Raw genomic sequence first — 25116 nt, 5'->3', positions numbered from 1 at the left:
CAGTGGTGCACTGGAAGCGATGGTGAATCTCCGCATCAATGTCTGCCTTTGTTGATAAGAGGCTCCCGAGATATGGGATGGTCCATGTTGTCCAGGGCCACGCCATGGATCTTGATAACTGGAGGGCAGTGCTGTGCGGCGGTGACAGGCTGGTGGAGGACCTTTGTCTTATGGATGTTAAGCGTAAGAGGCCCATGCTTTCATATGCCTCAGTGAATACATTGACTATATCCTGGAGTTCAGCCTCTGAATGCGCGCAGACGCAGAGGTCGTCTGCATACTGCAGCTCAACGACTAAGGTTGGGGTGATCTTGGACCTGGCTTGGAGGCGGCATAGGTTAAACAGCTTCCCACTGGTTCTGTAGTTTAGTTCTACTCCAGCGGGGAGCTTCTTAATTGTGAGGTGGAGCATAGCGGTGAGGAAGATTGAGAAGAGGGTTGGAGCGATGACGCAGCCCTGTTTGACCCCGGTCCGGACATGGATTGAGTCTATAATGGATACGTTAGTAAGGATCACGGCCTGCATGTCATCGTGAAGCAGGTGAAGGATGTTGACAAACTTTTGGGGACATCCGAAACAGAGGAGGACGCTCCATAGACCGTCACGGTTGACAGTGTCAAAGGCCTTTGTAAGATCGAAAAAGGCCATGTATAAGGGCTGGCACTGCTCCCGGCATTTTTCCTGTAACTGCCGCGCTACAAAGATCATGTATGTTGTGTACCGTAGGGGACGAAATCTGCATTGTGATTCCGGGAGGAGCTCCTTGGCCACAGGGAGAAGACAATTGAGGAGAGTTCGAGCGACAACTTTCCCAGTGGCTGATCGCAGGGAGATTCCCTTGTAGTTGCCGCAGTCGGACTTGTCCCCTTTTTAAAAAATGGTCACAATCACTGCATCTCTCAGATCTCCCTGCATGCTCTCCTCCCTCCAGATGAAAGAGATGAGGTCATGTATCCGCGCCAACAGTGCCTCTCCGCCATACTTTAGCGCCTCAGCAGGGATTCCATCCGCACCCGTAGCCTTGTTATTCTTGAGCTGTTTTATGGCTTTGCCTACCTCGTGCAACGTTGGAGTTTCACCGAGTTGGTGGCGGGTCGCATGCTGCGGGATGGCGTCGAGAACACTTGAGTCAAAGGCAGAGTCTCGATTGAGGAGATCTTCGAAGTGCTCCTCCCATCGGGCCCTGACAGCCTCGGTGTCCTTGATGACGGTTTCCCCGTTCTTGGCCAGGAGTGGGGTGGGGCCTTGGGAGTTTGGACCGCAGGTGGCCTTGACTGCAGCGAAGAATCCTCGCATATCGTGGTTGTCAGCCAGTTGTTGTCTCCTGTGCTTTCTCCATCCACCACCTGGTCTTTAGGTCCAGGACTTTTTGTTGGACCTGAGCCTTGAGCCGTCTGTAATGTTGTTTTGCAGGTCCTGAGTTGGGTTGTTGCTTGAGGCTCAGAAATGCTTTGCGCTTGCGATCTATTAGCTCTTCGATCTCCTGATCATTTTCTCCTGACCAGTCCTGATGTTTTCTGGTTGAGTGACCAAGTGTCTCTTCACAGGCACTGGTTTATAGAGGCCTGGAGGGCAGACCAAGCACTATGGGCATTCAGCATCTCAGGGTCATCAAGGCATGCCAGATTGGCTGTGAGGCGCTGGCTGTATAGGGCTCTCTTAGTTGGGTCTCTAAGTGCCCCGGCATCAACTTTTTTGCGGAACTGCTTCTGCTGTCCCCTCTGCTTTGGGGCTATGTTAATGTTGATGATGGATCGGATTAGGCGGTGGTCTGACCAGCAGTTGTCAGCTCCTGTCATGGCGCGGGTGATGCACACATCCTTGCGATCCCTGGCTCGGACGATGACATAGTTTGGAGCGAGGGTGTTGCCACGATGCCTTGTATTTGTCCCTCTGGCGGAACAGGATGTTGGTGATGAGGAGTTCATGTTCTTGACATTTTGTCAGGAGTAGGGTACCGCTGGAGTTGGCTTTCCCTACCCCCTCTCTGCCAATCATGCCTCCCCAGAGGGCTGTGTCTTTACCGACCCTGGCATTAAAATCATCCAGGAGGATCAATTTGTCGCCCATGGCGACGCGGGACAAGGATTTCTCAAGGTTGGAATAAAAACCCTCTTTAGCCTCATCCGTTGCATTGAGTGTAGAGGCGTATGCACTGATGACTGTGGCGCATTGGTTCCAAGATAGGGTGATACGGAGAGTCATGAGGCGTTCGTTAACCCCACAGGGGGAAGTCTTTGAGGCGGTCAACCAGCTCATTCTTGAAGGCAAAGCCGACTTCATGAAGGCGGCGTTCTGCCTCTGGTTTCCCTTTCCAGAAGAAGGTGTAACCTCCACCATGTTCCTTCAACTGGTCTTCCCCTGCCCGCCAAGTCTCACTTAGGGCGGCGATGTCAATGTCAAAACGTCTGAGTTCCCGGGCAACTATGCCGGTGCGGCGTTCCGGCCTGTTGCTGTTGGGATTGTCCATGAGGGTCCTGACGTTCCAGGTCCCGAACTTCATATTGACAAAGTGGAAGATGCCTGTGTGTGAGTTCTTTTAACGTGGGATGGCCGCTGCACACCGGCAACCACACAGGCTTAGCTGAGCAAGGTCTTGGACCCATTTGCCACTGGACCAAGACAACTGAAGACCAGGCACAGGTCTATAAGCCTAATTGCCTACGGCGAAGTGTTGGCCGCAAGCTCAGCGCCGAGTAGCGCCATTGATGGTAGGTGGCCCGAGGCTTGGTTGGGGGGCAGGCATTAGAAAGGTGACTTCCAAATTTATTTTAAAAGTTAAAAGTTGGTAAAGATTCCCAATTTATTTCAAAAGTTTCTAAGAGTTGTAAAAAAGTCTAAGAAGTAAATCAATAATAGGTCATAAAAGTTTCCCCAGTTTAAAAATTTCTAAAGGTTGTTAAAAAGTCAAGGATGTAGATCAATAATAGATGTTTAAAACTATTTTGATTAAAAGTCTAAAATGTAAGTTTTAAAAGTTCTCCCAAATTGTTTAAAAAGTTTAAAAGTTGATTAAAAGTTTAAAAATTAATTTAAAATTGGTTAGGAGTTTAAGACGTTGGATTGAGTGCAGTCGCCACGGTCCCTTCGGCCGGTTCAGCGCCGGCCTGGAGTCCCTCTGGCCGGTTCAACGTCCCCGGAGTCCCTTCGGCCGATCCACATTTCCCCCAATCTGTCAGCACAATGAACACCTGGTGTGCGACCACAGGGACAGGCGTGGGCATGTGTGGAGTCCTTTCGGCTGGCGCGGGGTCCCTTCGGCAACTGCAAGGTAACGTTTATTTGTTATCCCGCTGGGGCTGCTGAGGGCCCACTGTATGTTGTCCCGCTGAGGCTGCTGAGGGCCCGCTGTATGTTGTCCCACTGAGGCTGCTGAGGGCCCACTGTATGTTGTCCCGCTGGGGCTGCTGAGGGCCCACTGTATGTTGTCCCGCTGAGGCTGCTGAGGGCCCGCTGTATGTTGTCCCGCTGAGGCTGCTGAGGGCCCACTGTATGTTGTCCCGCTGGGGCTGCTGAGGGCCCACTGTATGTTGTCCCGCTGAGGCTGCTGAGGGCCGCTGTATGTTGTCCCACTGAGGCTGCTGAGGGCCCACTGTATGTTGTCCCGCTGGGGCTGCTGAGGGCCCGCTGTATGTTGTCCCGCTGAGGCTGCTGAGGGCCCACTGTATGTTGTCCCGCTGAGGCTGCTGAGGGCCCACTGTATGTTGTCCCGCTGGGGCTGCTGAGGGCCCACTGTATGTTGTCCCGCTGGGGCTGCTGAGGGCCCACTGTATGTTGTCCCGCTGGGGCTGCTGAGGGCCCACTGTATGTTGTCCCGCTGGGGCTGCTGAGGGCCCACTGTATGTTGTCCCGCTGGGGCTGCTGAGGGCCCACTGTATGTTGTCCCGCTGGGGCTGCTGAGGGCCCACTGTATGTTGTCCCGCTGGGGCTGCTGAGGGCCCGCTGTATGTTATCCCGCTGAGGCTGCTGAGGGCCCACTGTATGTTGTCCCGCTGAGGCTGCTGAGGGCCCGCTGTATGTTGTCCCGCTGGGGCTGCTGAGGGCCCGCTGTATGTTGTCCCGCTGAAGCTGCTGAGGGCCCGCTGTATGTTGTCCCGCTGAGGCTGCTGAGGGCCCGCTGTATGTTGTCCCGCTGGGGCTGCTGAGGGCCCGCTGTATGTTGTCCCGCTGGGGCTGCTGAGGGCCCGCTGTATGTTGTCCCGCTGGGACTGCTGAGGGCCCGCTGTATGTTGTCCCGCTGGGGCTGCTGAGGGCCCGCTGTATGTTGTCCCGCTGGGGCTGCTGAGGGCCCGCTGGGGCTGCTGAGGGCCCTCTGTATGTTGTCCCGCTGGGGCTGCTGAGGGCCCGCTGTATGTTGTCCCGCTGAGGCTGCTGAGGGCCCGCTGTATGTTGTCCCGCTGGGGCTGCTGAGGGCCCGCTGTATGTTGTCCCGCTGGGGCCCGGGACCAGTGGAGTCCTTCAGGCCCGGGACAGAAGCGGCCGGCGCGGGGTCCCTTCGGCCTGGGTCAGAAGCGGCCGGCGCGGGGTCCCTTCGGCCTGGGTCAGAAGCGGCCGGTGCGGGGTCCCTTCGGCCTGGGTCAGAAGCGGCCGGCGCGGGGTCCCTTCGGCCCGGGACAGAAGCGGCCGGCGTGGGGTCCCTTCGGCCCGCACCACAGGAAAAATCACAGAGAACCAGCGCCTTGCGCTATCCCCTCCATTTGCCAGCAACTGGTTTCAGGATGTCATGGGGAGACAGCCGGCAACAGCAACTGTAAAACGGAGTGAGAAACAGCAGAAAGGCCTATAATTAGCCTCTAATTGATCTCAGGATGTGCCTATTCCAAACATTTTCCAGAGGGTGTGTCTGAGCAGTGACCTTAAAAGGATGTTAAACACAGTTTCACATAAGAACCTACACATTACAACCTTGGACTACCCATAAACAACACCATTGGAAATCAGTAGGTAACTGTTATAAATCAAATACTGGGCCATGTATTTCACTGTTTGGCACTTTTGTGACGCTACCATAATATGTGTCAACCACCTCCAGGTCTCATGGAGCAAATGTTACGAAATTAATGAGTGCAGCAATAGGATTCATTAACTGTATTGATTTGTACTGTTTTCAAGATGCATGTATTCTGGTAGGTGCTAATGGTTTAAAGGAAATAGAGCTTTAAATTACTATTTGTAGTCAAATGCTACGGGGCGTTAATTTTCAGTCAAATCAATAGAAATGTAAATCAGAGACCTGCAAATTATCGACACAAGGAAAACTTCACCAAGGGCCAATTTTTCCCAACTTAGTCCCAATACAGAATTTGTTGTATTTAAGTCTAGTTATAATCTTTACACCAAATATTGGACTCCAATTTTGCCCAAGCCCTTTTTCTGGCGTATTGCCAGAGTTACACCGGGTTTTTAGGTCCAGAAATGGGCTATAAATAATTGTTCAAACTTTCCCCGATCTGTAACTCAAATCCGGAGCCGCGCAGCGTGTCCAGTCGCCTCGGGTGGTGGAGCCTGCTGTCTGCGCATGCACGGGAAAAAACGTATGTTTTTGATGTCGTTCGAATGGACGCGCATGCTCAGTACAGCTCAGATTTGGCAATGTCGATAGGGCTGAGGTAAGGCTGTGAGCCGAGCTTGTTGTGCGGGGGTCAGAGGTTTTATTGTGAAGGTACGAAGATGGTGCCATACAGGGGCGGCTGGGAGGGGGGATTTGTGGTGGTATATTAAGTCTGCTAATAGGGTTGCATCAGTGTTCGTAGCCGGGAAGGAGGGTGTGTTTTCAGTGCTGTTTTTAAACTTATGTCGATAGGGCTGAGGGAAGGGTGTGGGTTCAGGTTGAGGTTGGGGTCAGAAGTTTCTTTTGCAGTGGCATCAAGACGGTGCCGTGCAAGGGCGTCCGGCGGGGGGGTGGGGTGGTGATTTTGTCGTGGTGAGGGAGGGATTGCACCAGTGCTCTCCGCCCCAAGCCCAGGCCAAAGGGCTTACCGATCCAATTCGATTTGCTCCCCCGCCAACCCTGGCCCTGAGGGCCCTCCCGGTCCGCTGCCCCACCCTAGCCCAGGCCGAAGGGTTTACCGATTCGATCCGCTTCCCCGCCAACCCTGGCCCTGAGTACCCTCCCAGTCCGCTGCCCGACCCTAGCCCGGGCCGAAGGACTTGCCGGTCCGCACCTCCCGCCCGACACTGGCCCCGAGTGCACTCCCAGTCCGCTGCCCGACCCTAGCCCGGGCCGAAGGGCTTGCCGGTCCGCTCCCCCCGCCCGACACTGGCCCCGAGTGCACTCCCAGTCCGCTGCCCGACCCTAGCCCGGGCCGAAGGGCTTGCCGGTCCGCTCCCCCCGCCTGACACTGGCCCCGAGTGCACTCCCAGTCCGCTCCCCATCCCTAGCCCAGGCCGAATGGCCTCCTCCGATTTACTTACCTGCACCGATTCCTTTACCTCTCCGCAAGGGTTTTTCTGGAGAGACCACTTACACTGGCCTAAGCAGAACTGGAGTAACTCCCAGCTGGCCAAAGTTCCCTAAATGACCAGAATTGGCATAGGTGGCTGGTTATGCCCACTTTGACTGAAAAAAAACTTATCTAAAAAAATCGTAACTAACTGAGTTACGCTGGTGCAAATTGATTGGGGAAACTGTGGATTTTTAACTTAGGCCAAAAAAAGCAGCCTGCTCCAAAAAAACAGCGCAAATCACTGGGGAAAACTGAGCCCAAAGACTTCACTGCAAACATTCACTGTGCCTATTTGTTCCATGGAAGTAAGCATTCTCCCTTTTTGCTTGTACTATTCAGCCTTTATATAACAATTTACTGAAAAAAGAATCCTGTTATATTTACAATATAAAATCTCTTTTTTGGTTCTCCAAAATGCTAATCCAGTTGACTCAAGAATTAATGTGGATGTGTATTGCTAATCCAAGTAACTTTTTTTTTCTTCGCTTTGCAAGTCACATTTTATGGATACAGATGAAACACATTTTCAGTTTACTGCATGATCCCATTTGAAATATTGACCACACTTCTCCATGATTTAAGACATCTGTTACCTTCAGCTTGCCAATTGAAACACCATCAGCAATGCATAATATACTCAAATGTGTTTCTATTTAATTTTTTATATAAATTCCACGCCTGAAACAAAATTCCATACAATTAATGCAGCTACAGTACAAGACAGTCAATTAATCTGTTCTGTAAGCATTATCTTAACCTTTTAACTATCAAATAAACTAGAAATTGAGATTTTAAACATGTACTTTTGGCAGTATAGCATCTATAATTACAATGTAATCTGTCTCTATATTATTGTTATTTGTAATACTTACAAAAAAATTAATTAACAAAATGGTTAACGTAACTATATTCGGAGCCCTTGAAGGTAATTACATTAAATTAGTTTCTACCCTCATCATTATATTGGTCCTCACTAATTTTGAAAAACATCACTCTCAGGATCTTTTAAAAAGAAAAATTTTGAAGGATTTCTCATTAACACATTTTTGCATATTTCAAATCTATCTGCAGATACTATGGATATTTTGTTGAAGTAGTCCAGGGATCTGACTTGAAGTTGTTGAAGCTGCATGTGTAAATTAGATTATTGCAGCCTCATTAATGATCAATGCTCACAAGAAGATAAAACATTGAACAAGGAAAGGTCATATGTCCTATCATGCCTATTCCTTTCAAAACCATGTAAAATCTGCTCAACTGTAGACTCAACCCAATCCATGCAACTCTGCAAAGGAATGTCCTGCAAAGTTTCTTCCAGTCATACAAAGGTAAGAGAAAAACACCGTAACACCTATATAATCTTACATCCGATGCGATACACTACAAGTTTGTTACCTTCGTAGGCATGACATTGCCAAAGACACACATAGCTCAGGGAGCCATCGTGTATCTGGACTTAGCTTCCCATTCCAAACCATATTTGTCCCAAAAGGTGCTAATCAACACAGCATTATTTAAGGTGTCTATTCCATATATCCTCTGTGGGTATGTGCATGTGCTTGAACGAGAGAATGAGCAAATGAAAATGAATGGAATTCCTCATCATCTTAAAGCTGACTAATTTTATACTTGTTCTCTAGTTCTGTGTTCATATTACAACTTGCATTTATAAGGCATCTTTAAATGTCAGCAAAATATCCTAAGGCACTTCACAGAGGCACAATAAAACGAAAATGGATGGCGAGCCAAAGAGATGGGTTTTGATGAGCAACTTGCAGGAAGAGAGGGAGGTGGAGAGCTAAAGAAGAAATTCCAGAGCATCAAGCCTTAACGGCTGATATCATGGCTGCTAATGTTGAGGGGGTGGGGGGGCGAGAGGTACACAAGGCCAATGTAAGAGGAACGGAGGGAAGTTTAGGTCTGGAGGATGTTAGAGATAAGGAGGGGTGAGGCCATGATTTAAGTATGAGGATGAGAATTTTAAATTGGAGGCGTGGGGGGACTGGAAGCCAATGTGGGAAGTTGGATGGTCAGCAGTTTAATGGAAATGGCATCAAGGGAGCAGTAGGTAGGTCTCAGGGACACATTGAGCTCGGAGTGGGCATGGGTGATAGAAGGCAGGTTATAGAAATATGCAGATTCAGAACTAGGCCAGAGGGGAGGTTTATTTTAGTGGACAAGAACAAGGGGAGGAAGCAGCAGAGGTAGTTGAACCGATGGTTTCAATTTTATGAAATGTGAGAATAAAACACAACCCTGAACGAACTCTCAGTTAATCCTATTTATCAGAACCTTCTGCTTTCAATCCAATTCATTGTGTGCTGTTAATTCCATAAATCTTAACCTTCTTTAAAAGCTCCCCAAGAAACCTCGGAGCATATTTTGCAGTAATTATAACGGCAAGGCTATCAGCATCACTGTTATTACAGGGTAAATTGCAGAGCAACCATTGGCAACAGCACATGCACAGTTAATCGCGGAAATCCGGAAGATGCTATCAGAGATACCCTGTTCCTCCACAAGGTGCGCTGTTGCAGTTCTTGCCTATAGACCCAACATTGAAATGACTGCAACAGCATGAACTTGCCCACGGGTTCTGCATTAAAGACAGATGAAATAGTTAGAGCTGCGGCATTCAGGAGTAAGTGAGTATTTATGGCGTGATAAGTGGTAATTACTGCTGAACAACCTCACTGGCCCTGAAAAATTACTTTTAGAAATGTGGAGTCTCATTCCCTTAGAAGAAAATTAGTGCTGGAAATTTTTTTTTTTTTTAAATTAAAATAATTTTTTCAAAACTTTTTGGGCTGTACATTGCCCTTCATTTCCGATGGTTTTCTCAGTGGTACAGCTCTTTTTTTGGTGAAAAACCGTCCGGCAAAAGTTCCCTCTATTTTTTTTAAAGAATTCCGCTGACATTTTGAAAATACCGCTGGGGAGCAAGCTGCCCACATACATCTGCGTGCACCACCGAGAAAACCGTTACGATCCAACTTTTACCTCAACGGGAACCCATACACACCGCCGAGGAAACCGCCCACAAAAAGCTGCCGGAAACAGGGCGGTAGGCTGCAAAAGTTAAAGGTTTTTTATATTTATTTTTAAAATGCTATAATGACGATTACGTTAAAAAGGGTCTTGAGAATGTTTTCTAACTTTTTATTCTTTGTTTAATTAAAAAAAAATGTTTTTTTTTTTAGTCTTCCCCCCTCCCTAGGCCCAACCGCAGCCTCGGTCTAAATTTTAAGTTCTTACTGTCCATTCCGGTAAGAACGGCCCATTTTACCCAGTTTCGCCTTTAACCGCCGAGAATCTTGGTGTAAGATCCACTTTCTCGTAGGGCGGTATTTTTTTTTAACCTTTTTTATGGAAATTTTCGCTATTATTTGCAGAATCTTAGCAGTCTTTCTGGGTGGCAATTGGGCGGCGGGAGGCTTTAGGGAAAGTTTAGCCCTATGTCTGACTCTTATCTCTCTCCCTTAATCCCATCTATATTTCCCATTCTTTATCTTGCTTTCTGTACATCATTTAAATCTAATACAGAAGCAAAATACTTCTGGATATCTGAAAAACAAAATAGGAAGTGCTGAAAATACTCAACAGGTCAGACAGCATCTATGGGCAGAGAAACAAAGTTACCGTTTCAGGTCAATGACCTCTCAGAACTGGAAAAAGTTAGAGATGTAACAGGTTTTAAGCAAGTGCAGAGGCAGGGAAAGGGTGTGCGGAGGAAAAAACAAAAAGGAAGATCAAGAACAAAAGGGAACAAATGGGGAAACCATCTTTCTTCACTAGTCCAATTACATCCCTTTTGCCTTGCACAATCACCCCTTTTGTCATTTAATCTTTCCTGCCTTCCACCCTATCATTTACTTTTCCTTTTGTTCTTGCCTCTCCTCCCGCTTTCTTAAAATCTACTACATCCAGTTGTAATGATAGGTCATTGACTTGAAACGTGAACTCTGTTTCTCGCTCCACAGGTCTGCCTGACCTGGAGTACTTTCAATAGTTTCTGATTTTATTTAAATTTAATTTATATTTCCTGCTTTATACATCCTGGTTTGGACTCTGTATGTCTCAGTAAGGATTCTTCAATCTGATTGGTTGAATAGTCTTGTTGTTAACTAATCTGCTCACAGACGCTACATGTCCCCTTGTAGCTCTGGGACAGTTGCCAGATTAGAGCAAATCTGCACTCTAAAGCCAGTCAAAACTTTGTAGGCAGCTGTCAGCAAGGTGAACGGCATGTGCTGTTCCTTTGCCACTGACTGCAAAATCCGGGCCCTCATCATGCATCTTATGGGGATGTACTGCTTTATAATCCCTCAAAATTGTCCAAAATACTTTTTTTAAATTTTACTTCAAAATTGCTCCTTGTAGGAATGCTTCTCATTAACACCATAAAGAAGAATTAAATAGTTAACATAGCTTGTTTTTAATTAAGTGTTGGTATATTGCAGCCTTTCTAGTGTTTAAACTATAATATTAAGTACATATTTCAGTGCTGAATATTTAAACCGATTGAATCTGCAAAGAGATTTAGATAGGTTAAGCGAATGGGCTAAGGTTTGGCAGATGGAATACAATGTCGGAAAATGTGAGGTCATCCACCTTGGAAAAAAAACAGTAAAAGGGAATATTATTTGAATGGGGAGAAATTACAACATGCTGAGGTGCAGAGGGACCTGGGGGTCCTTGTGCATGAAACTCAAAAAGTTAGTTTGCAGGTGCAGCAGGTAATCAGGAAGGCAAATGGAATGTTGGCCTTCATTGCGAGAGGGATGGAGTACAAAAGCAGGGAGGTCCTGCTGCAACTGTACAGGGTATTGGTGAGGCCGCACCTGGAGTACTGCGTGCAGTTTTGGTCACCTTACTTAAGGAAAGATATACTAGCTTTGGAGGGGGTACAGAGACGATTCACTAGGCTGATTCCGGAGATGAGGGGGTTACCATATGATGATAGATTGAGTAGACTGGGTCTTTACTCATTGGAGTTCAGAAGGATGAGGGGTGATCTTATAGAAACATTTAAAAAAATGAAAGGGATAGACAAGATAGAGGCAGAGATGTTGTTTCCACTGGTTGGGGAGACTAGAACTAGGGGGCACAGCCTCAAAATATGGGGGAGCCAATTTAAAACCGAGTTGAGAAGGAATTTCTTCTCCGAGAGGGTTGTGAATCTGTGGAATTCTCTGCCCAAGGAAGCAGTTGAGGCAAGCTCATTGAATGTATTCTAATCACAGATAGATAGATTTTTAACCAATAAGGGAGTTAAGGGTTATGGGGAGCGGGCGGCTAAGTGGAGCTGAGTCCACGGCCAGATCAGCCATGATCTTGTTGAATGGCGGAGCAGGCTCGAGGGGCTAGATGGCCTACTCCTGTTCCTAATTCTTATGTTCTTATGAATCAAAGCGATTGTCATTTCCCTGGACCTGTATATTGAACAGCAATGACAGCAGCTTCAACCTACTGAATGGGATTGGCATAATAGTTATGAATCAATCATAGAAATTTACAGCACAGAAGGAGTCCATTCGGCCCATTGTGTCTGTGCCGGCCAACAAAGAATTATCCAGTCTAATCCCACTTTCCAGCTCTTGGTCTGTTGCCTTGTAGGTTATGGCACTTCAAGTGCATCGCCAAGTACTTTTTAAATGCTATTAGGGTTTCTGCCTCTCCCACCCTTCCAGACCCCCACCACCCTTTGGGTGAGCAAATTTCTCCTCAAATCCCCTCTAAACCTCCTACCACTTACTTTAAATCTATGCCCCCTGGTTATTGACTCCTATCCACTCTACCTGGCCCCTCATAATTTTATAGATCTGAATTAGGTCACCCCTCAGCCTCCTCTGTTCCAAAGAAAACAACCCCAGCCTATACAATCTTTCCTCATAACTAAAATTCTCCAATCCAGGCAGCATCCCCGTAAATCTCCTCTGTACCCGCTCCAGTGCAATCACATCCTTCCTGTAATGTGGTGACCAGAACTCCACGCAGTACTCTAGCTGTAGCGTAAGTAGTGTGCTATAGAGTTCAAGCATAGCCTCTCTGCTCTTATATTCTATGCCTCAGCTAATAAAGGCAGTATCCCGTATGTCTTCTTAACCACCTTATCTACCTGTCCTGCTACCTTCAGGGATCTGTGGACATGCATTCCAAGATCCTCTGTTCCTCTACACTTCTCAGTGTCCGACCATTTATTGTGTATAAAAAAGCAAAATACTGCAGATGCTGGAATCTGGAATAAAAACAGAAAATGCAGGAGATCGCAGCAGGTCAGGCAGCATCTGTGCATTCCCTTGCTTTGTTAGCCCTCCCCAAATGCATTACCTCACACTTCTCCAGATTGAATTCCATTTGCCACTGTTCTGCCCACTTGACCAGTCCATTGATATCTTCCTGCAGTCTACAGCTTTATTCTTCATTATCAACCACACGGCCAATTTTTTAATCATCTGCAAAATTCTTAATCATATCCTCTAAATTCAAGATCAAATCATTAATATATACCACAAAAAGCAAGAGACCTAGTACTGAACCCTGCGGAACACCAATGGAGCAGCCTTCCAGTCACAAAACACCCATCAACCATTACCCTTTACTTCCTGCCTCTGAGATAATTTTGGATCCACCTTGCCACTTTGCCTTGGATTCCATGGGCTTTTACTTTTGTAACCAGTCTGCCATGCGGGACCTTATCAAAAGGCTTGCTAAAATTCATAAAGACTGCATCAAATGCACTACCCTCATCGACCCTCCTTGTTACCTCCTCAAAAAATTCAATGAAGTTAGTCAGACACGACCGTCCCTTAACAAATCCATACTGACTGCCCTTGATTAATCCGTGTCTTTCCAAATTAAGATTTATCGTGTCTCAGATTTTTTCCAATAATTTTCCACCCAGGTTAGGCTGACTGGCCTGTAATTACTTGGTCTATCTCTTTCTCCATTTTTAAGCAATTGTACAACGCAGTCCTCCAGCACCACACCTGTAACCAGAGAGGATTAGAAAATGATGATTAGAGCCTCTGCTATTTCCTCTCTTGCTTCTCTTAACAGCCTGGGATATATTTCATCTGGGCCTGGGGATTTATGCACTTTCAAAACTGCTAAAGCCTATTAATACTTCCTCTCTCACTATGTTTATTTAATCTAATATTTCATACTCCTCCTTCCTGATTGCAATGTCTGGATCGTTCCTCTCTTTTGTGAAAACAGACGCAAAGTATTCATTAAGAACCATACCCACGTCTTCCGCCCCCACAGACTGAATGATCCCAAAAAAGCCCTACTCTTTCTTTAGTTATCCTCTTGTTCTTAATGTATTTATAAAACATCTTTGGATTTTCCTTACCAATATTTTTTCATGCCCTCTCTTTGCTTTCCTAATTTCCTTTTTAATTTCGGCCCAGCACTTTCTATACTCCTCTAGGGTTTCTGCAGTATTGAGCCCTCGGTATCTGTCATAAGCTTCCTTTTTTTCTTTATCCTACCCAGTATACCTCTTGACATCCAGGGGACTCTAGATTTATAAGTCCGACCCTTTTTCTTTAACAGAACATATTTGCTCCGAACCCTCACTATCTCCTCCTTGAATGCCTCCCACTGCTCTTGACACTGGGAGTTACCTTCAAGTAGCTATTTCCAGTCCTCTTTGGCTAAATCAAATCTCAGCTTCGTAAAATTAGCTTTTCCCCAATTGAAAACTTTTATTCCTGGTCTATATGTGTTCTTTTCCATAACTACCCTAAATCTAACTGAATTATGATCACTAGAGGTTGAACCTCCCTTATCCAGAACCACCCCTCGACCGGAACTATTCCCGGCCACCAGGTGGCGCATACGCAGAACTCCGACATGAACAAATTGAAGTCCTTCCTCGCTGCTGACTCCCACAATCGCTGGTCTGACCCCGCGATCCACCCCCCGCCTCCCCACCCCCAGATCTCTCTGCTGCACTCCCAGCCCCAATATCCCCTTGCTCAGTACTGGAACCTTCCAATTTAATGTGACCACCCCCCTTGTCCAGAAAAATCCCTTATCCAGAACAGGCCAGGTCCCGAGGGTTCCGCATAAGGGAAGTTCAACCTGTAGCACCAAAATGCTCTCCCCACTGATATCCCTTCCACCTGCCCAACTTCATTCCCTAAAACTGTCCAGAACCGCCCCCTTCCTTGTTGGGCTTGCTACATACTGGCTAAAAAAAGTTCTCCTGAATGCATTTTAAGAATTCTGCTCCTTCTATACCTTTCACATTAATTCTATCCCAGTTAATATTCGGGTCGTTGAAATCACCTTCTATGACTGTCCTATAGTTTTTGCACTTTTCAGAAATTTGCCTACATATTTGCTCTTCTATCTCCCTCTGACTGCTTGGGGATCTATAGTACACTCCCAGCAGTGTGATTGCCCCTTTTTTGTTCTTCAGTTCAACCCATATGGTGTCATTTGATGATCCTTCTAACATATCATCCCTCCTCACAGCTGTCATTGTTTCTTCAGTCAAAATTGCGACTCCCCTCCTTTTTTATCCCACTCTCTATCTCGTCTAAAAACCCTGTAACCAGGAATGTTGAGCTGCCATTTCTGCCCTTCTTTCTGCCATGTCTCAGTAATAGCTATATCATACTCCGATGTATCTATCTGTGTCCTCAGCTCATCTGTCTTGTTCCATAAGAAGATAGAACCTAAGAAATAGGAGCAGAAGGCCATTTGGCCCCACGAGCCTGTTCCGCCATTTAATAAGATCATGGCTGATCTGATCCTGGACTCAGCTCCACTTCCCTGCCGCTCCCCATAATCCATTATTCTCTCATCGCTCAAAATCTGTCTATCTCCGCCTTAAATATATTCAATGACCCAGCCTCCACAGCTCTCTGGGGCAGAGAATTCCACAGATTTACAACCGTCAGAGAAGAAATTCCTCCTCATCTCAGTTTTAAATTGTCGGCTCCTTATTCTGAGACTATGTCCCCTAGTTTTACTTTCCCCTATGTGTGGAAATATCCTCTCTGCATCCACCTTGTCGAACCCCATTATCTTACCGTATATACTCGCGTATCATGCGACTTTTGAAGACCTAAATTGTAACCTAAATTTGGGGGGGTCGCATGATACGCGAGATACAAAATTTGCGGGTGTGAAGTGCTGGCCAAGATTAGGCTGTTAGTCTGTTAAGCAGACCGTATCCACGCTGAATCTCGGCAGGTATCTCCTGGGCTGGATTGCAGCCTCTATCGTCACTTGTACTGTATCGGGGGGGGGATGAGAGAGAGTCGCGGAGGTCGTGGGGGGAAAGAGACCGGACCGGATCCGACCTGACCCCCGCTCTCCCTACCCCGGCGACCCGACCTCCGCTCCCCCAACCCGGCAACCCGACCTCCGCTTCCCCCCGGTGACCCAACCCGACCTCCTCTTCACCCCCCCCCCACCCCCCCGGCGACCCGACCTCCGCCACCCACAACTCCCAAACACAGTAGAGGCTGTGGCTGAACGACGCTAGTCAAGCCAGCTGGAACGATTGCTGTATCGGTGTTCGATTCGCGAACAGCTTTCACAGCAGAATCCACTCGATGTTTCATGTTAAGGTCTGTATTCGATCTCAAAAAAGTGACTCGCATGATACATGAGATATATGGTAAAATCATGTTTTGGGGACGAAAATTTAGGGGTCGCATGATATGCGAGATCGCAGGATACGCGAGTATATACGGTATATGTTTCGATAAGATCACCTCTCATTCTTCTGAACTCCAATGAGTACAGGCCCAACCTACTCAACCTATCGTCATAAGTCAACTCATCTCCGGAATCAACCTAGGGAACCTTCTCTGAATAGCCTCCAATGCAAGTATATCCTTCCTTAACTACGGAGACCAAAACTGTATGCAGTACTCCAGGTGTGGCCTCACCAATACCCTGTACAATTGTCGCAGGACTTCTCTGCTTTTATACTCCATCCCCCTTACAATAAAGGCCAACATTCCATTTGCCTTCATGATTACTTGCTATACCTGCAGGCTAACAAGGACCCCCAGGTCCCTCTGTACTGCAGCACTTTGCAATTTTTCTCCATTTAAATTATAATTTTCTTTTCTATTTTTTCTGCCAAAGTGGATAATCTTACATTTTCCCAGATTATACTCCATCTGCCAAATTTTTTCCCACTCATTTAGCCTGTCTATATTCCTTTGTAGATTTTTTGTATCCTCCTCACAATTTGCTTTCCCACCCATCTTTGTATCATCAGCAAACTTGGTTACATTACACTCGGTCCCTTCATCCAAGTCATTAATATAGATTGTAAATAGTTGAGGCCCCAGCACCAATCCTTGCGGCATCCCACTAGTTACTGTTTGCCAACTGGAAAATGACCCATTTATATCTGCAACCACTTCTTTTAAGACTCTAGGATGCAAACCATCAGGTCCAGGGGACTTGTCCGCCTTTAGTCCCATTATTTTACCGATTATTGTTCCCTAGACTCCTTGAATCTGGAGCACTCAATTAACACTGAAATATTGGAGTTTTAAGTAAACATTCAGGCATTAATTTTAGTTAAAAAACTGCATGTGAAAAAATGTTACAGATGTTCTATCACAAAAATAATTTTAAATCCTGACTTCACAATGGATTATCGCGTTTTAATTATGAAGAATCACATTATAAATTATTTCTTTTGTAACAAAACATAATTATTTAGTCATCAAACGTAATATTTTAAGTCAAGATTACGTATTTTAATAAACCATTCCAAAATTGGTATTTACAATTTTTCACAACTAGAAGGAAACTGAATGTTTCCTTCAAACCACAACCTAATAAAATCTGAAATACTGGTTGCTTGATTTGTAGATACAATGTAAATTTATTAATATGTTCTCAAAGAATATAAGAAAGCTCCGTGACTTACATGTATTAGTACTTGGCTCACACTGTAGTGACAAGGCCTGCAGGCTTTCTTCATCCATGTCCAGGTTAAGGTTTGCAAGGTACTGTTTTACTTTCCGAGCCATCTGTGCATCTTCATAGAGTTTCTTGGCATTGAGAAATGAACTGCGACGTACCCGTTTCTTGTGTCCCCCTGTCTGTACCACATCCAGCACAGCAGCATTTGTACTGCCCTGGCTAAGCGACCTGCCGCAGGGGGAAGAGAGATGCCGCTGGTTTCAGCATGGAAGATCAAAGACTGGGACATGCAAAAGTCAGATTGAGGTCAGTCTTGTTCAAGCTAAAAATAACATGCCTCATTCCAGTAAGTCAGACAGACAAAAATGAAGGAAAAGGAATGAAAAATGAAAGAGAAATAAAAACCAGCAACTACTCTGCATATAGCCCTATCCTGCTTCAACTTGGCAATCAAACCTTACACCACTATAAGCAACTCTGCCCACTAGTTTAAAAGAAGCTATTACTCCGGCAGAACAGTTGGAGCAGGAGTCGAAGCTCATGCAGCACTGATGTTAAATAGCAGTTGTAATAAATCCTGACAATATTAAAAACAAAATTATCTCAATATTTCTCTACACCACTTTATGATCAGCAGGAAGGTACAATTTAAGCAGCCACTCTCTTCCACTCCCCAAGAATGGAACATTTCCCTCTATATAAGATAAATAAACAAATACTGGGACTGCAGTCCATCAGTAGCTTAGCCCAAAAGTCACTGAACGCTGAGACCTCATCAATCACTCCCATCATCTGAGCTATCAGGATGCCCATAAATACAGGTAAATATGGGGTGTTATTTTCTCTATAAAAGTAAATAGTTAAAAAAAAAATCCCATTTTCCATTTATAAGTACCTAAAATTTATTAAAATGTATCTCTATCAACTACTGTCAAGAGAGATACAAGCCCAACATTAAGCTGAACCACTGATGAAACTTGAAGTCAAACTCGGTCCCTAATACTGTAGAAAAGGGGAGAAAGTATATTGTAATTATAATACTTAATTGTCTACATAATTATGATGGTCATTTTTTTTTTTTTTAAATGTCTCTCTTTAAAAAGTCTTTTTAAACAGATTGGGCTAGAAATTCGGGTTTTAGCGATTTTGTCCGTTTTTTGGCGATAATCGCAGCAGAATTTTTTTTAACCACCGGGGTACCGTTATCGCTGGACCTAGCAAAATTCGCCAAACAGTGACTAGCGATAACGATAAATCTGGCATTGCACAACTGAATTTGTGTGCCAGAGCTGAAATTTGTGATCAACAAAAAAGTGGATCTTCTGTGCATGCGCGAATGTTTTTTTTTCAGATTTTATTTTTTCCATTTTTTTCTTTTTCCCGTGCTTTTGCTCAGCTATCAGGGAGTGCCTGTGCATGCGCAGTACACCCAGGGCTGAATCAGCCATTTCCAGATAGCAAGCACGATGGAAGAAGGAGATGGGAGCAGGCAGAGAGCGAAAAAAATTCAGTAATGTGGCGAACGAGGTTCTCATCATGGCTGTGGAGAGGAGATGGGAGGATTTAAATAGGAGGGGTGCAAGTAAACCCCTCCCACTGGTTCTAAGGCATCTTTAGACCAGCATTTCTGAGGAGGTGTCTTTCGTGGGTGACATCAAAAGGACTCTCACCCAGTGCTGCAAGAGGTTCAATGTCCACTTCAGCTCGTCAGAGTAAATAATATTTTTATTGATGCACTCCTTCATTACTTAAATTATAAATCTGACACATGTTGGTATAGGTAGGCTTAGTGTAGCACCTTATTTGCCATGAAGGATAGTTACACATTATTAAGACTGCTTTCTGAGATCTTGAAAGATGTTTCCGCACTTCAATGCCTTCCTCATGAACCACGTGCAACTTCCAGGGCCATTAAACAGAGGACTGTACAAAATGCACACAGTATGGTATAAGTGCTTTGATGGCTATTTGTGTGTGCCACAAGAGCAGAAGGGCCCTCTAGTAACCATTCCCATTGTCATCTTTGCAGGGAAAGATGTCCCACAACCGCCGGGAGCAGCGACGGACAGGCGGCGGTTCACCTCGAACAATGCCTCTGACAGACCTGGAGGAGTGTGTGGCAGGTCTGATCGGTGCCTTAGGGAGGTCAACTACCCGTGGGGGTGCTGTGTCCCCGTTCGAAGCTGAGGGCAAGTCCTGCAAAATCCCCGGGTTAGGGCAATGTGATGTAGTGTCTGTGGACTAGGGTTCGGCCAATGTGATGCAGTGTCTCCGGACTAGGGTTGAGGCAATGTGATGTGTCTGTGGACTAGGGTTGGGGAAATGTGATGTAGTGTCTGTGGACTAGGGTTCGGACAATGTGATGCAGTAGCTCTCGACTACATATAATGCAGTGGCGGCAGTCCTTCAAATGAGCCTGTGCTGTGTGATATTACTCATGACACCCTGCCCCCTCCCCTGCTGCTAACCACTTGTCTGTTATTTTCTATTTCCAGATGAGGAGTCACATGCGCTACATCCTCGAATGGAAGCTTCCACCTCAGTCCATCATGTGGGGATGGAGGAGGGGGACGAGTGCAGTGCCAAGGACAAGGAACCTCCACGGGAGGAGCAAAGTGATCAACTTATTCCTGGGGTGGGGCTAGGGGGTCCGATGCACTCGACACCTCTTTGCTGCAGCCACTAGCTCGTCCGAGGAAGAAACATTCTCGGGCTTTGAGCCATCCAAGGCCCCGGGTACAAGTGGCGTGCAGCTACGTACCACTGGGATTGAATCCCATATGCCATCTCTCCAAAGCGTAAGTCGGCAAAGCTGGTCTGCTGACAGACAGGCAGACGCACACCTGGACATGGTTGGACTGTCCAGGGAGAGTATCCAGCTCACCAGACAGCTCCTGGAAGTCTTGAGTAGTATTCCCATAAGCATTGCGGCACTAACCGCGAACATGAGGGAGGGCATGTCGCAGATTATCGGTGCGAGCCGCAAAACCACCGAGGCTGTCAATACCCACGCTCAATTGATGGTCTCTATCTTTGACCCTACAGTTCCCAGTGTCACACCCAGGCCGACGTCACTTGTGAGTGGTGAGGCCGAGTAGGAGGCTCGCCACTCAGAAGCGGGGCCTTCTATATCCCGAGCTTCTCCAGGGGATCAACACATGTCGTCTCCATTGTCTATCCCCCTAATGCAGCAGGAATCCGGCCACCTTGCTACACGACATCTTGGTGCCACCACCTTGGGTAGGGTCATGATGCGACGGAGGGGGGTTAGGGTGAGGAGAGGTGGAGGGGCCATAGGTAAAAGCAGTTCGGTGCAGGGGTTGTTGTTCTGTCGCTGTTTTGTTGTTGTTGATATTGTATTAAAGTTTTTAAAGTTTTCCAATTCACAATAATGTTTAATAAATTTTGTTCCACTTTTGAGATGTTTAAATTTTATTCAAGTTAAATCTGATTCAAGTTACAATGTTTATCAAGTTACTGTATGTTTAATAAATTCTTTTGTACACCATAACCATTCCTGTGTAGTCCCTCATTTGCAGAATAAGAGGGGGAGTAGTTAACATGGTGGCATAGAGTGGCCAGGCAATGGTCAAACGTGCCGTTCACTCTTCAACCAAAGCGTTCAATTATGAGCTACTGACATAAGGCTTTTGAAGTGGCGAAAGCTCCACGAGGTCTCCCTTGTGGTGGTGGTGGTGGGGCATGGGTTCCTTGTCAGGCTCCTCTTCCCCACTCTCCTGAGGTTCTCCTGCAATCCCCAGTGGAAAAATCCTGTTCCCTCATGATAGCCAAGTTGTGTAGCATGCAGCACACCACAATGAACTGAGAGACCTGTTGAGGGGAGTATTGCAGGCAGGCTCCAGACTGGTCCAGGCATCGGAAGCGCTGCTTGAGCACTCCAATTGTCTGTCCGACGATGTTGCGTGTGGTTGCATGGCTCTCATTATAGCGATGCTCGGCTTCTGTCTGAGGGTTCTGGAGTGGGGTCATGAGCCAGGTGGTGAGGCCGTAACCTTTGTCCCCCAGCATCCAGCTCTGGCCTTGTGGCTAACACTCGAACAGGCATGACACACTGCTCTCAAACAAGATGAAAGAATCATGGATGCTCCCTGGAAATTGGGCATTTACTGACGATCTGTACGTTCAAGGAGTGGAATCCCTTTCGGTTTCTGTAAACCTCTGGAATGAGTAAAGGTGCTCGCAGGGCAATGTACATACAGTCAATGGCAGCCTGAACCTTGGGGAAGCCAGCAATTCGTCCAAAACTTATAGCCCTCTCATTCTGTGCCTCCTTGGTCACTGGGAACTTTATAAAGTCCATCCACCGTGCATACAGTGCAGTAGTCACCTGACGAATGCAGCGATATGTAGTGAACTGCGAGATGGAGCAGATGTCCCCTGTTGATGCCTGAAAGGAACCGGAAGCATAGAAGGCAAGTGCTGCAGTCACCTTTACCTCGATGGGCAGTGCAGTCCTGTTGCTGCTGGTAGGCTGTAGGTCTGCCTTTATGAGCTGGCATATCTCTGTGACCACTTTTTTTCGGAAGTGCAGCCTTGTAAGGCACTGTGCCTCAGAGAGCTGCAGGTATGAGCGCTGTTCTCTGTAAACTCGTGGGGGCTAAGGCCCCCTCCCCGTACATCTGCGAGCTCTTCGATTACACTCAAAATGCTCATCAATAAGCTCGATGCTACATAGAAAAATCAGCCAGGAATAATATAGCCCCCAATGTCCTTAAATATTCTTTAAAATGAACTTTTGCGTGTAAAAAGCAGCCTTCCTTCTCCAAATCCTTCGCTGTACTGAACTTGGGCTCCGTTTTTAAGATGGTGCCGTTCGCTCCCTGGGTCTGACTGTTTTTTCCGGGCAGGTTTCCGGATGGGCGATAAAACGAGCAACATCGTCGGATTTACCGCCCGTGGCGATAGCGCAGCGTTGCACGCCGATTGAAGTCATAAAAACACTTTAAAAAATCAGCTGGGCGATAACTTTCAGCACCGGCGCAAAACCACTGCTGAAATTTCCGCCTGGGCGCAAAATGTTGTGCGACTCATTTAGCGCCCCCCAAAAATATCATTTCACCCTAGCGGAAAAACGGTCGCAAACCTGTCGAATTTCTAGCCATTATTGTTTTTCAGGAATAAAAATCTAAATTTATCGTATATATTAAATGTCATTTTCAAACCATCATTAAATATGCAACTTTTAAGGGACTATGTACTTTAATGGTTTTGAAGCTATTGCTTATAGAATCTCTTAAATGACCTTAGTAGCCTAAGCAATGTTAGAACAGTCTCATGTGAGTAAGTAAAGATCATCCAATATAAGGCCAGAGCACAAAAAGGTTAAACTGAAAAAATGTCAAAGCATAAAGGAAGCAACAGAAAGGAAAAATGCAAAAAATGTCCCTGGTGCCACCACTTACCCCAAACTTCTCCACTTCTTCTTCCTGTAAGTGAGAGCCATGAATATTGAAGCGTGGGTATAGGAAGAAAGACAGAGAAAGATCACAAGCTCAGACAGAAAAGACCAGATCTCAGACATGCAGTAACAGAAGCCAAGGGACATAACACAGTCCAGTCACTTCAGTCATCACAACACAGAAAGCTGACCATGATCAAACACACTAAGTTAGATTCAAACGATCTCCGGTCCAGTCAAAGTAACATTTACTCTTCATTGTAGAAAGCAACTTAATGAAAACTTCAATATGTTAATAGTGAAATGAAATACAATAATTGAAGACAATTTGGAGGTTCTGTTTAGGCATTGTTCTCTATAAAGACAAAGTAAATGTAGAAAAAGTTCTGTCCATTGTAGCTACAATCTATTATCTACAGGAACAGAACCACTAATAACCAGAATGCAATGCACAGAACCATCTGAAACCTGGATTTCTACATACAGGTGCAACGTCCCGAATACGGAACTCCGAAAACCGGAATTCTCTGAAAACCGGACATTTTGCTAATAGCTGATGGAGTCGTCTGGAATCCGGAATTATTGTCCGAAAGCCAGACATTTTTGAGGCAAAACCCAAAATCCAGCATGGATTCAGTCAAGGATTCTATATTTCAGACAAGAAAATCAAGTCTGAAATCTGGAATCCTTGACCAAATCCGTGCTGGATTTCGGACCTCGCCACTCAAAACACGGCATGGAGTCGGTCGAGGATTCCGGATTTCAGACTATTCGTTTTCTTGTCCGAAATCTGGAAAAACCGGAATGGATACTGACACGAGAATTCCGGATTTCGGACGTTGTACCTCTACTTTACAGATACATGCCCAATAATTATCTCAACATTTCATTTGAAAGACAGTCTAAAGCTGTGTTAAATATGCTATATTTTTTAATAATCCAAAATAATGTACTTTTTTAGTATTAAAGATTGAATGATTCAATTAATTCTGCCCATGGGTTAGATTTTTAACTTGCCATCCTAGATTAAATCTAGCGTTGCGGATCGGCTGCCCATTATAAACAACTGCCCACTTTCATTTCTTTTGGCAACCAGTTGAAAATCTACTCCTAAATTCAAAGCCAATATCTGTTCAGTTTTTGGTCACGTTTCTATAGCAAATAAAACATGTATTCTTTACAACACTGCATATCAAAAGGCCTTATTTTGGCTTGATTCTAAATCAAATGCTTTTAAAGTGTCATCTGTTAATAGACAGTCCTACATCAAAAGCAACCAAATGTACAAGGACCACTGATAAGTCCAACATGAAAGCTAAAATGAGATACCACAGTTTTAAACTGCACTATAGCAGTGACTACTGATAAACATGGGAATGGGAAAAGTACAGTTCATCTGAAAAACAAAGTTATTTGGGTTGGAAACAATTAAATAGTGAAACGTCTTGTTTTCTGTGAAAGGCTGATCACTTTACAAAATATTCTAGAACTGAAACACCTAATTTACAGCATAAAGAGCTGCTTTAAAAAACAGTTTTGTAGATTAGCAGTTTTCATCTTCCGACTGATTACGTTGTCTAGTTTGTAGAACAGAGTAATTCGGCCACTACAGTGACAATAGGTAAAAAGCACAATTGCAACTGACCCGTTTGCTCATCTTAAACCAACAGATGTATTCTTATTTTTTGAAAACTTTGCATATGCTAGCTTGCTGCATGCAATTCCTTGTTGATACACATGTATGTACTTTACCGCAATATTCTTTTAAAGAGAGATCCAGGAGGAACTTTACTGGTAATATGAGTGCAAGGATACTGTGGGAGGTCTTTTGTTATTGAAGCTACTGCAGCTGTTCTTTGGTCAGTACTTTCAATTTGGCAGCATCATGGGTCTACAAACGAGCTGTTTTAATACTTTTGATTTGGAAAATCAAAACAGTGCAAAATACGGGACTGTTCACAGCTCTGTCAGTTATAGTAACAAATAGGAGCTATTTGATGCATTGATTTAGCTCCTATCCAATACTATAAAATATAAGACACTTCTGAATTGTAGTATACAGTCTACTAGTACAAGACCTTTGCAGAGCATTGCACTGCAAAAGAAAAAGAGACATTTCAAAAAATGCTGTACACCTGAACGAAACACCAAAAACATACAGCACCAAAATGACTATGATTAAATAATAACTAACATAATTACTCTTATTTTTGTGCTGGATTATGTGATTCTTAGCACTTGGGTATCAGGCAGGCTACTTCAATGGAAATCAAAGTGTTTAGTATCCTCAGGCCAACAATGCTGCTTTGTCTTCTGGATTGAAACAATCTGAATTGTGCTTA

At 45.4% G+C, this 25116-nt stretch overlaps 1 protein-coding gene across 1 annotated transcript in view; it reads right to left on the bottom strand.

Moving 5' to 3' along the window:
• rapgef2b (Rap guanine nucleotide exchange factor 2b) overlaps positions 1 to 25116 on the bottom strand; it is a 710204-nt gene that overhangs the window by 58428 nt on the left and 626660 nt on the right. The window contains exons 22-23 of the mRNA XM_070871784.1: positions 22779 to 22802; positions 17360 to 17583 (exon numbers count right to left, since the gene is read on the bottom strand). Coding sequence (XP_070727885.1) covers positions 17360 to 17583; positions 22779 to 22802 — 248 coding nt within the window. The remainder of the gene's footprint in view (positions 1 to 17359; positions 17584 to 22778; positions 22803 to 25116) is intronic.

Source organism: Pristiophorus japonicus, chromosome 2 (assembly GCF_044704955.1).
Source record: "Pristiophorus japonicus isolate sPriJap1 chromosome 2, sPriJap1.hap1, whole genome shotgun sequence".
Taxonomy (NCBI): domain Eukaryota; kingdom Metazoa; phylum Chordata; class Chondrichthyes; family Pristiophoridae; genus Pristiophorus; species Pristiophorus japonicus.
This window is presented reverse-complemented; position numbering and strand designations above follow the sequence as displayed.